Source organism: Mirounga angustirostris, unplaced genomic scaffold, assembly GCF_029215605.1.
Source record: "Mirounga angustirostris isolate CCGP_5_RB_7025 unplaced genomic scaffold, mMirAng1.0.hap1 SCAF_3, whole genome shotgun sequence".
In the NCBI taxonomy this organism is placed as follows: domain Eukaryota; kingdom Metazoa; phylum Chordata; class Mammalia; order Carnivora; family Phocidae; genus Mirounga; species Mirounga angustirostris.
This window is the reverse complement of record NW_026991711.1, coordinates 53,055,095-53,068,015: the sequence shown is the minus strand read 5'-3', so window position 1 is coordinate 53,068,015 and position 12,921 is coordinate 53,055,095. Positions and strand designations below refer to the sequence as shown.

The 12,921-nt window shown below is 36.8% G+C and overlaps 1 protein-coding gene across 1 annotated transcript in view; it reads right to left on the bottom strand.

Moving 5' to 3' along the window:
* DNAJC15 (DnaJ heat shock protein family (Hsp40) member C15) overlaps positions 1 to 12,921 on the bottom strand; it is an 82,166-nt gene that overhangs the window by 19,788 nt on the left and 49,457 nt on the right. Inside the window, exon 5 of the mRNA XM_064586061.1 lies at positions 12,265 to 12,335. Within this exon, the coding sequence (XP_064442131.1) occupies positions 12,265 to 12,335 (71 nt within the window). The remainder of the gene's footprint in view (positions 1 to 12,264; positions 12,336 to 12,921) is intronic.

Here is a 12,921-nt window from a genome sequence, read left to right as displayed (position 1 = left end):
GCCAAAGTAGTCTAATTATTATAAATCAAGTAACACCATTCCTAGCACACTTGAAAATAAAAGCCAAAATTCTTAGTATAGCTTGCAAGCTACTCCATCATTTGGCCCTGGGTGTCCTATCCAATCATACTTCCTATCATTCTTCCCTTTGCTCATTATACTCTCGCCAATCTCCTTATAATCCCATAAACATATAGTATGCTCTTTTTTCAAGACCTTTGTACTTGATGTTCTTTCTGCCTGAAATACTCTTTCTTCAGATTTTTGTATAACTTACTCCCTCAGGTCTCTGCTCAAATATTATCTCATTACAGAGAATTTCTAAGATGCTATAAGTAATACTGCAGTTACAGGAGGCAGTTGCCGCTCTCCAAACTGCCAATCTCTATTCCCCCTACTTTATTTTTCTTGAAAGCACTTACATCATGGGACATTTTCTGTATTAGCCTTTTCTGCAACAAACCATGTCAAAACTTAGTGGCTAAAAACAATGGTTTTTTTATTCTTGCTATTATATAGATTAAGCTGGGTGGTTCTTCTGAGTTGGGTCAGGTCCACTAGGGCTGGATGGTCCACGATGGCCCCACTGGGACCTTGGCTGGAACAGCTAGGCCACTCTCTCTCTCTTAGTCTTTCATCCTTGAGGAGGTGAGCCTGGTTTTCTTCATATGGTGGTCTCCAGGTTCTAAGAGGGTAACAGCTGAAGCTGCAATACTTCTTCAGCTCAGAATTTACACTTGTACTTCTACTATACCCTATTGGTCAAATCAAGTCACAAGGCTGGCCTAAATATAAAGGGTAAGGAAAAAGACCATCTCTTGATGTAAGGTGCTGTAAAGAATTTGTAGACAATTTTAACCTACCAGATTACCTATCTACTGTCTCTCCCAGGGGAATATAAGATCTGTGAAGGCAAGACTGGCTCTCTTGTTCAGTGTCTAGTATACTGTCTGGCTTGCATTAGATACTCAACAAATGTGTGTTGAATGAATGAATGACCATTCATATGACATTGCTTCCAGTTCTTTACCATCCTGTTTGCTTTCCTCTGAATACTTAGTTTGTCAGTATCCTTCAAAATTTGGGCTCTAGAAAGGGATACAAAATTTTATACAAGGTCTAACTGCCTAGGCTCAGTATAGCTGGAAAATAAATATCAGGTGAATGAATAAGTACAGAAGACCGTAGTCACATTCAGCCTTATAACACTGATACTGTGTGTCCTTTAAGGCAGCTTAAGAACCCCCTGACATATTTTTTAGTGGCTTTTACATTGTTCAATCTTATAGGCTTTGAGATCAAATATACCCCCATGGCTCCTTTACATCTGAAACACTGCCAAGTCTCTGTCCTGTATTTACACAATTGATTTAGGGGACCTAAAAGAACATTACCTCTATCCCTGTTGAATTTAAATTTAATCTCTTCTAAATCATTGATCTCTCTAGCTGATCATTTCCACTGACAAAAAAACTTGCTCAAAACTGCTCAACAAGCTTCCAAAAAGTATATTTTAAAAGTAAAAAACAAAGAAAACGAAATTCTTTCCCTTAATGCCACATCCCTGTCTTCCAGCTACTACTCCATTTCTCTCCTCCTCTTCCTTACAAAACTTCTAAAGAAAGTTGTAAGCTAACTTAACTTCCTCATCTTCCTTTCACTCCTCAACCCACCACCAACTAAACTGTTTTTTAAGGTCATCAAAGTCTTCCAAAGTTGTAAAAATACTATGGATCCTCTTCTCTATCCTCATCTTAATTGTTCTCACAGCAATATTCAGCACAGCTGATCACTGGTTTCCTGAAATATATTCCTCTTTTTAGCTTCTATGTCACCATTCTCTCCACTCTACTCATTTTTTTAATTGTTTTGGTAAATGCAAATTTTTATAAAGATTATGCTATTTATATTTTTATATAAAAATTTTATATAATATAATATATTTTATGTTTAATATTTTATAATGAATTAATATATATATCTTTATATGTAGATATAAAAAAGATAAAAAATAGATATATTATATATATATATATATATATATCTATATATCTATATCTATCTTTAAAACTTTCTCAGTTTTACTCATACAAAGACTTTTTGGATCTGAGACCAAAAGTTTGAAAACTGTTACTTTCATATAAAACATATGGCATTCAAGAAAAAAATTACTTTGCACCCCAAAGAAGACCTGAAAACCAAAAGGGGGAAATACAACAGAAAAAGAAACAGAGGTGAAGTGGACACTGGAAGGATTAGCACAAGGATCTTAAAATAACGTTGAGTCATATATTTAAGAAAATAAAGATGGAGAAGGTAAATAAAGACACAGAGAATTTCAAAGTGATTGGGATTCCATCAAAAAACAATTGGAAATTAAAAAAATTAAACTAAGGGCGCCTAGGTGGCTCAGTCAGTTAAGCGGCTGCCTTCGGCTCAGGTCATGATCCCAAGGTCCTGGGATCGAGTCCCACATCAGGCTCCCTGCTCAGCGGGGAGCCTGCTTCTCCCTCTCCCTGCCTCTCCGCCTACTTGTGCTCTCTATCTCTCTGTCAAATAAATAAATAAAATCTTAAAAATAATTAATTAATTAATTAAACTAAGAAAAGGCTTAAAAGCAAATTAGACAGGGCAGAGTAACAATAAACTGGAAGAAATTATTAACAAATATCTACAAAAAAGGAGGGAAATATAGAAGAGAGTATAAAAGACAAATGAGAGTGAAAAAAGTGGGAGCCAAAAATGCACATAATTGGAATTTCAGAAGAAAAGGAGAGAATAAAGAGAAGAGGCAATATTGTAAAATCTTCTAAAACTAATGAAAGATTTTATCCCACAGATCCAAGAATTTCTATAAACCACGAGCAGGATATATGCACAGAAACCTATACCAACTCACATCATAGTAGAATTGCTGAAAATCAAAGATGGAAAAATCTTAAAAGCATTCTATGGTCCTAACATTATCTGAGGAGTGACTGCAGCAATATCTTACTTTAAACTATAATAAGTCAAGTAGGTATGTTGTATTCTTTGGGTAATCACTTGAAAAATAGGTTTTTATTTTTAAGTGTACCTATGAAGTCACTAAAGAAAAAGACATTTGAATGAGCCAAAAGAAGTAAAAAAGAAGGAACATAAAATAGGTGAGTCAAACAGAAAACAAACAGTAACATGGTATAAATATATTCAAATATCATTAAGTACATTAAAAGTAAAAGAAGTAAACAGTTGTATTAAAAGTCAAAAACTGTCAGACTTCATTAAAAAAATAAAACCCAGGGGCACCTGGATGGCTCAGTCAGTTGAGCAACTGATTCTTGGTCAAACTGCAGCACAATCAATCGAGCAACTGCTCCTGAGCAGGGCCCAATAAGCAACAGAACTGGCGAGACCCCCCCCTTTCCTCCCCTGGGAGTCTGCAGGGTGTGGAGGCTCGAAACAGGGTCATGTGCCTAAGATAGAAATGCTCAGTCACAGGCCGGGTGAGCATGGAGTGCCACCAGAGACGAGGGAGGCAGGCGTGATTGACTGCTTTTCTCTGAGGGCTCACTGAGGAGTGGCAACCTGAGCTCTCAGCTCCAGGGTGGAGACCGGGAGGCCGCCATTTTCATTCTCATCCTCTAAAGCTGTGCAGAAAGCCTTCAGGGAACAAAAGCCAAATAGAGCAAACAGGAGATTACTTAGCCTGGCCTCCTGGCAAGGGTGGTACAATTCTGTCTGGGGCAAACACACTTGAGAATCACTGCAACAGGCTCCTCCCCCCAAAGATCAGCAAGAACATCCATCCAATACCAAGTTTACTGATCAATGAGAACTGCAAAACTCGAGCTCTAGGGGAATACAACACATAAAATCCATGGCTTTCCCCCCATGATTCTTTAATCTATCAACTTTAATTTTTTTTTTAATTTTTTTCTTTCCCTTTTCAACCAATTTATTTTATCAACTCCTTTTCTAAGTCTTCTTTAACTTCCATTTTTACAGTTACACTCTATCCCTTCACTGTATTTAATCTTATTTTTGTGTGTATATATATAATATATATGTGTCAGTTTTTCTTTTTTTACCTTTTTGGGATGCAGTTTATTCTAACAGACCAAAATATATCCAAAATCTAGTGTATGGCACTGTTCTATTCACCTGTCTGATCATATTCTCTTTTTTGTTGTTTTTGTGGAGTTTTTTTTCTCCTTTTGTTTTGTTAAAGCCTTTTTAATTTTTCACCTTTAGGGACATCTGGGTGGCTCAGTCAGTTAAGTGTTCGCCTTCGGTTCAGGTCATGATCACAGGGTCCCAGGATCAAGTCCTGCATTGGGCTCTTTGCTCAGCAGGGAGCCGGCTTCTCCCTCTGCCTGCCACTCCACCTACTTGTGCTCTTTCTCTCTCTCTCTCTGACAAATAAATACATAAAATCTTTTTTAAAAAATTTCATCTTTATAGTTCCATTCTATCCTTTTGATATATTTAATCTTTGTATATATAAATTTTTCTTTCTTTACAATTTTGAGAGTAGTTTCTTCTAACAAACTGACCAATATACACTCAGGAGATAGTGTATTGCTCTGTTCTGTTCACCTGTATATTTATAGTCCTTCCTTTGTTGTTGTTGAGGTTTTTTTTCTCTTTTGTTTTTTCTTATCTTTTAATTTCCATTTTTACAGTTACATTCTATCCTTTCCTTGTATTTAATTTTACTTTTGTACATATATAAATTTTTCTTTCTTTACAATTTTGAGATCTAATTTTCTAAAAAACAGACCAACCTACACAAAGAATCCAGCGTACTCCTCTATTCTGCTCACCTGTCTGATTATATTCTCTTTTTCTCCCCCCCCACCCCCCCGCCCCATTTTTCAGTCTCTTCTGATTTGTTTTGTGTATATTTCTCTGGGGTCGTTGTTGCCATTTTAGTATTTTGTTCTTTTGTTCATCTATTCTTCTCTGGACAGAATGATGACAAGATGGAAAAACTCACCTCAAAAAAGAGAACAAGAGGCAGTACTGACTGCCAGGGGCCTGATCAGTATGGACATAAGTAAGATGTCAGAACAACGATTATAAAGATGAACTGGGCTTGAAAAAAAGCATAGAAGACACTAGAGAATCCCTCTCTGGAGAAATAAAAGAACTAAAATCTAACCAAGTTGAAATCAAAAAGGCTATTACTGAGATGCAATCAAAAATGGAGACTCTTAACTGCTAGGATAAATTAGGCAGAAAAGGGATTAGTGATATAGAAGACCAAATGATGGAGAATAAAAAAGCTGAGAAAAAGAGGGATAAACAACTACTGGATCACAAGGGGAGAATTCAAGAGATAAGAGAAACAATATTAGAATAACTGAGATCCCAGAAGAAGAGGAAAGGAGGAGCAGAAGGTATATTGGAGAAAATTAACAGAGAATTTCCCTAATCTGGGGAAGGAAACTGGCATCAAAATCCAGGAAGCACAAAGAACCCCCCTCAAAATCACCAAAAATAGCTCAACACCCTGACCTCTAATAATAAAACTTACACATCTCAGAGGCAAAGAGAAAATCCTGAGAGCAGCTCGGGACAAGCTGTAACCTACAACAGTAGAAACATTAGACTGGTAGCAGACCTATCTACAGAGACCTGGCAGGCCAGCAAGGACTGGCATGACATATTCAGGGTGCTAAATGAGAAAAATATGCAGCCAAGAATACTTTATCCAGCTAGGATGACATTCAAAATAGGAGTGATTAAAAAATCTTCCAGGACAAACAGAAACTAAAAGAATCTGTAATCACCAAACCAGCCCTACAAGAAATATTAAAAGGGATCCTCTAAGCAAAGAGAGAGCCCAACAGTAACATAGACCAGAAAGGAACAGAGACAATATACAGTAATAGTCACTTTACATGTAATACAATGGCACTAAATTCCTTTCTCTCAATAGTTACTCTGAATGTAAATGGGCTAAATGCCCTAATCAAAAGACACAAGGTATCAGACTGGATAAAAAAATAAGACCCATCAGTATGCTGTCTGCAAGAGGCTCATTTTAGACCCAAGGACTCCCCCAGATTTAAAGTGAGCGGGTGGAAAACCATTTATTATGCTAATGGACACCAAAAGAAAGCTGGGGTGGCAATCCTTATATCAGACAAATTAGATTTTAAACCAAAGACTATAATAAGAAAGGAGGAAGGACACTATACCCTACTTAAAGGGTCTATCCAACAAGAAGATCTAACAATTGTAAATATTTATGCCCCCAGCATGGGAGCAGCTAATTATATAAGCCAATCAATAACAAAATCAAAGAAAAACATCGACAACAATACAATAATAGTAGGGGACTTTAACACCCCTCTCACTGCAATGGCCAAATCATCTAAGCAGAAGATCAACAAGGAAATAAGGGCTATGAACGACACACTGGACCAGATGGACTTCACAGATATATTCAGAACATTCCACCCTAAAGCAACAGAATACACATTCTTCTCAAGTGCACATGGAACAGAATAGATCACATACTGGGTCAATCAAAATATTGGGATCACTTTGCTAAGGCTGCTATATATCCATGAGAATGAACACACTATTGCTCCACATTACAATATGGATGATTCTCACAAGGATAAATATGGACTGAAAGCAACCAGATGCAAATGACTACACACATTCAAAAGAGGCAAAACTAACTTATGATATTATAAATCAAGATAGTGGTTCCTTTTAGGGATGAAGTAGACTTGGAGGGCTCATGAAGGGGATTCAGAGGTGTGATGATGTTCTAGTTCTTGACCTGGAGGCTGGTTACATGGGTGTTTGTAAAAATTTATGTAGATATATACTTAATGATTTGTCCACTTTTCTGCCTGTATACTTAATACGAAGTATATTTAAAAATAAAAAGAATAAGGAGAGATTGAGGAGAAAAGTGGTTTCTTAAAAGTAAATTAAATTATATCACTCTACTGCTTAAAAGCTGACAAAAACTTCCCACAGTCTTTAGAATCAAGTTCAAGTATTACATAGCACATATAGCATTTCATTATCAGAAAGCATACCTGCAGTTTTCAAACTGAACACCACCTCATTTCAGGGTATCTCTCCCCTTGCATATCACACCCTATCAAGCTAGTTTTCTTTCAAGTCCTTAAGCACATTATATTCTGTCCTCCCTTAGAGCCTTTGCATACGCTAGTTCCCCGACCTTCAAACCATTCTTCACACAAATACCTTCTTTCCATCCTTTGGGTTTCTCCTCACAGACGTCTTCCCAGTCACTTTATGTAAAGCTGCCTCTTTTTCATGTTCTGTATCTCTGCCTGCTGCACCCTTTTCTACACTTACTATGACGTGAAACAGGTTTACTTAATTTTTTGTCTGTCCTTCCATCAGCATACATGCTCTATGAAGACAAGGCTCTAGTTGCCCTGTTTTATAGTTAAAGCCCCAAGATTTACCACAACATCTGGCACCTTAAGAGAATCTGAAAAAATACTTTCTGAATGAATGAAAGAACAGTTACAGGTAGTTTCATATCAGCGTAATGAATCTTTAAAATTTTTCATATGATCATTATGTATTAGTTATCAATCCCAATTCTATTTTACCTGTACATTTTATTTGTATGCCTTCGTTTTATCCATTTGCTTATTCATTCACTCATGAAAAAAAATTAAGAGTTTAAACGTCAGCCATAGAGATTATAAAGACCAAGTTCTTTACCTTTTAAAGATCACACCATTTATCAAGGAAAATCAATGTGGATAAAACTAAATTATACTTTTACCAAAAAAGTTATTAACTCAAATACAAAGCCTTAAATCTAATTAAAATGTTGAAATAAGGGGAAGAAAAGATGAGACCTTTGAAACAAGTAATAGTGTAGTTACATCTATCAAAAAAGGAAATCAACCTAATTAGGCATAACTTTTTCTTAGTGAATTCATTTTGGCTCTCGGTGGTCATGTCTTTCTTTTTGTAAATGTTTACAATACATCTTTGAAGTGTAATATATCATAATAAATTGTAATATATTATTACCAGGACAATGTAGCTTCTTTTACAATGAGAGCAATTAGGGAAAATCCATTCAATGGTATACTTTGGTTTGTTTTTAGTCCCAGTATTTTTTATTTAAATACTATTTTTTAAAGATTTTATGTATTTACTTGAGAGACAGAGAGCAAGAACATAAGCAGGGGGGAGGGAGAAGCAGACTCCCCACTGGGCAGAGAGCCCAATGTGGGACTTGATCCCAGGACCCCTGGGATCATGACCTGAGCCAAAGGCAGACACTTAACTGACTGAGCCACCCAGGCGCCCTACTTAAATACTATTTTTTTAAGCCTTTTTTTTTTTTTAAAGATTTTATTTATTTATTTGAGAGAGAGAGAATGAGAGAGAGCAAGCACATGAGAGGGGGGAGGGTCAGAGGGAGAAGCAGACTCCCCGCCAAGCAGGGAGCCCGATGCGGGACTCGATCCAGGGACTCCAGGATCATGACCTGAGCCGAAGGCAGTCGCTTAACCAACTGAGCCACCCAGGCGCCCCCCTACTTAAATACTATTTAAAAAGAGTGAGAGTTGGGCGCCTGGGTGGCTCAGTTGGTTAAGCGACTGCCTTCGGCTCAGGTCATGATCCTGGAGTCCCGGGATCGAGTCCCGCATCGGGCTCCCTGCTTGGCGGGGAGTCTGCTTCTCCCTCTCCCACTCCCCGTTTGTGTTCCCTCTCTTGCTGTGTCTCTCTCTGTCAAATAAATAAATAAAATCTTAAAAAAAAAAAAAAAAAAAAAAGAGTGAGAGTACTGAATGTTTATCGAAAGGGGGCATAAACGAAAAAAGAATGAGAATCTCTGCTGCAGGCAGGCAGATTTCAGTTAAATATAAGGAAGAACTTTCTAGTAGTTAGAGCTGCCTACAAGTGGGCTTCTTGTCAAGCAGGAAGCTCTCCATCAGTAAAAAAAAAATCTTTAAGGAGAGCCAACAGGACATTTTCCCCAGGATAGAGCAGAAACAGTCTTGATTTAGCAGGCAGCATTGATCAGATCAGTGTCTTCACTATGGTGAAGAAGCACTTCTAAAAAAATTTCCAGCTTGTAGTGGACCAATACATTTACAAATTACAAAAGTAATTTTGTAATCACACATTTGGATGTTACCACAATGTCAAAGTGCTCTAAGGGTTTCTAAATGCTTACTTTTGATTTCTGTTCTTAATTCATTGCATACAGGTAACAAACTGGCCCACATGAACAAGCAAACTATACTTTTGAGTAGCACTGAATTAGAGAGTTTTTAAGAGATTGCTGAGGTTCTATAGCTTTTCAAATTTACCTAGTCTGTCTTCCTTTTTATATTCATTAAGCATAATATCAACTGCTTATTTCCTAACAACTAACCTCTCTTCAGCAATTTAAAAAAGCATAATCTAAAAGATATTAATCTGAAAGCATTAGATTAACTGAGATTTTATCTCATTAAATTGAATAGCAAACTTTACTTTTTACCAAAACACATCCGAATGCTCATTTAAAACTGGTTACAAAAAATTTATTTTCAGCCATCCCCACACCTAATTTTTTTGTGTCACTTTCTTTGCACAAGTTGATAATGAAATGTGTGACAAATTATAGTTGATCACACATTTGAAGTTCCAACTTTGTTTTACTGGCTGGCAGCAAAACCAGCAGAAATGTGACTTGGGGATGAAGTGGGGGTATATTCATGAATTTCAGAAGCATGGAGTAGAGGATTTAAGTTTTGCAACTACCTATATAACACTCAGTCAGTGCTGACCTGGTCAAAGCAAATATGATAAGGAATTAGAAAAAGAGGAAACAAAACTGGGGCACCTGGGTGGCTCAGTTGTCGTTAAGCGTCTGCCTTCGGCTCGGATCATGATCTCAGAGTCCTGGGATCGAGCCCCGCATCAGGCTACCTGCTCCCCCACTCCCCCTGCTTGTGTTCTCTCTCTGTCAAAATAAGTAAAATACTAAAAAAAAAAAAAAAAAAAAAAAAAAAAAAAAAAAAGAAGAGACAAAATTAAGAGTTCCCCATTCTCATATTTCCCCAAATACTTCTAGCTTTCTCTCTCCGAAAACAATGAGACATTTTTGTTGAAAATCTGTTACCTTCCTCTCATTAAAAAGAAAACAAAACGACCTTCCTTCTCAAGAGACCATTTCAGGATTTATGAGTTATCATCTCCCGACTCCATCATCCATGAATACTTTCCCTCCAGTGATGGCAATATTCCTTAATTCACCCTACTTTTATTAGAGCAGTTCTTAACTGTGAGCATACACATGGGTGTTGGGAAATCTATGAACTCTCTGAAACTCCAAATGTTTTTAAAATTGTGGGTGAATGAGCAATTATATGAACAAAATGTCCACAGTTGTCAATACATTCTTAGAGGGTACAATAATCCAAAATGATTAAAAGCATCTTTCTTGAGTGAAAAATGTGATCTGAATAGAAATATACAGTACAGGTTCTTCATTAATTGAATAGGCATATAAAGATATTATATCACTTAACAAAAAGGACTTTAGAAATAAATCCCCTCAGGGGCGCCTGGGTGGCTCAGACAGTTAAGCGTCTGCCTTCGGCTCGGGTCATGATCCCACGGTCCTGGGATCGAGCCCCACGTTGGGCTCCCTGCTGAGCAGGGAGCCTGCTTCTCACTCTCCCTCTGCCTGCTGCTTCCCCTGCTTGTACACTCTCTCTCTCTGTCAAAAATAAAAATAAAATCTTTAAAAAAAAAAAAAAGAAAGAAAGAAATCCCTTCATTTTATAGAAGATAAAATTGACATTTTGAGAGGTAAAGGGAGTGTTCAAGGTCATACTGCTAGTTAGAAGGCAGAAGCCAGAGAAAAACACCAGCCTCCGGCTTCCAGGTCCATTCCCTCACATCCTGCTACTACGCGGGGCCAGACAGGATATCAGTAAGCATACTACAAGCAGTCAACAATCCCACCTCTGATAAATATATGACCTCGGAGTAAATCAAGTAATTCTGTAAACACCACTGGCTCATAGGAAATACATTTTCTTTTTTTACTAAATGTATCTAAAAATACATGTTCTCTTAGATACATTTTAGAACTTGCTTCCCTTGCCAGTAGGCACAATCAACAACTTGTCAATCATCTGAAAGACATGAGTGCCTGATCCTACTGCAATCAATCAGAGAAGGGCATACACTTGACCTGGAAGGGACAAAGGATGTTTAGTAGGAGACAGAGGGCTTCAAGGAGGCACTTTAAACACATTTCTTTCTGAGCCAATTACTCTGAAAGCCCACAATGCGAAGTAAATTAGTTAAGTGGATCTTTTAGTAACTGTTGAAGCTATTTAGAAATTTTAAGCAAAATCTCTTTTCAAAGTTTATTCTCTTATTTATTCATACTAAAGAAGAGCAAATAAAAAAGCCAAAGATGATGTTTAGTGAAAAGAATTTTTATAGTACATAATTAAGTGAGGAAACTGAAAAAGAATGCCCTACTTTGGTGTCAGGATGTGTAGAAATCCAAAATTTGTTTTTAATTTTTTTCAAAAAAATTGGAAAACTGGAAGTCTGTAAATAAGAATCCAAAAAACCCTTCATTTTCCTCCCCCACTGCACCCTTGACTTCTGAAATACAGTGCAACTTTCTACCATCTGTTATTTTAGAGAAGAAACAGTAATGAACATATGGGCTTTCTCTCTCAAGCAGCTGTAGTGTAGTTAAAGTAATAATAATTGTCTTTCTGTAAGATAAATTTACATTAATAACCTTAATGTTATTAAGTTAAAAACAAATGGCTCAGCCTCAGAGCCTTCCAGAATAAAATTAAGAAATTCAGAATTATCTATGACATAGTACAGAGATTTAGAAGATACCCTCTAAATCTTATGCTTTTATGTTTAAGGTTAAACAAACATAATTCATGACGCCCATATCAATTCACACAGAGTCCACAACTCATGTTTTCTCTTTCCCAGTCAAAATGCTAGGAGCCTCAAACAGGGGCTAGGTACACATATATAAAAATCAGTAACTAAGTTCTTGAAAGCTGATAATATGAATCCACCACCTCTGTGGGTTACTGAACTCCAATCCAAAAGCTTATTTATTTGTAAGAAAAATCACAATACATGTGGCACATAAACTTCTATTTCAACAATATATATATAAATATCACTTACATATATCACTTATAATGAGTTTAAGTAAACTGAAAGGAATTCAGAACAGATTCAGATCCACATATTATGAAAAATAGGAATTTTACCTACCTTTATCTGGGTGATTCAAAATCATGATTCTCCTATGAGCTGTTCTAATCTTGGCCTTGCCAGCAGATGGGCTGTAAAAAGAAATTAAAGTGCTTATAATAAATAGTGTCGAATGCAGATTATAAATTGACAGTTTATATGGCTTTCAAGGAATTAAAAACTAATGAGAATTTCACCATCTTGTGGCTAAATATGAAATTACAGCTTGTCACTGAAGTCTACTAACCATCAAAATAAACTGTTCATTCAATATTGCATGTATTTTTCTTCCTTTGTAATGCCAGTCTCTATTTTCAATCAATTAAAAAAAAAGAACACAATAGGAGCGCCTGGGTGGCACAGTCAGTTAAGCAACCCACTCTTGGTTTCAGCTCAGGTTGTGATCTCAGGGTGGTGAGATCAAGCCCCGAGTTGGTCTCCAGGCTCATCGTGAAATCTGCTTGAGATTCTCTCTCCCTCTCCCTCTGGCCCTCCCGTTCATGCTCTCTCTCTTTAAAATAAATACATCTTTAAAAAATAAATGAATAAAATAAAACACAACATACAGGGTAGGAGAGTCATAGTCTATAGACTATACTGAGTTTGAAAACATATGCCTCAAGTTATTTGGGGGGAAGGCAGTTTACATAATGTAACAGACAGGTATCTGGACTCCAG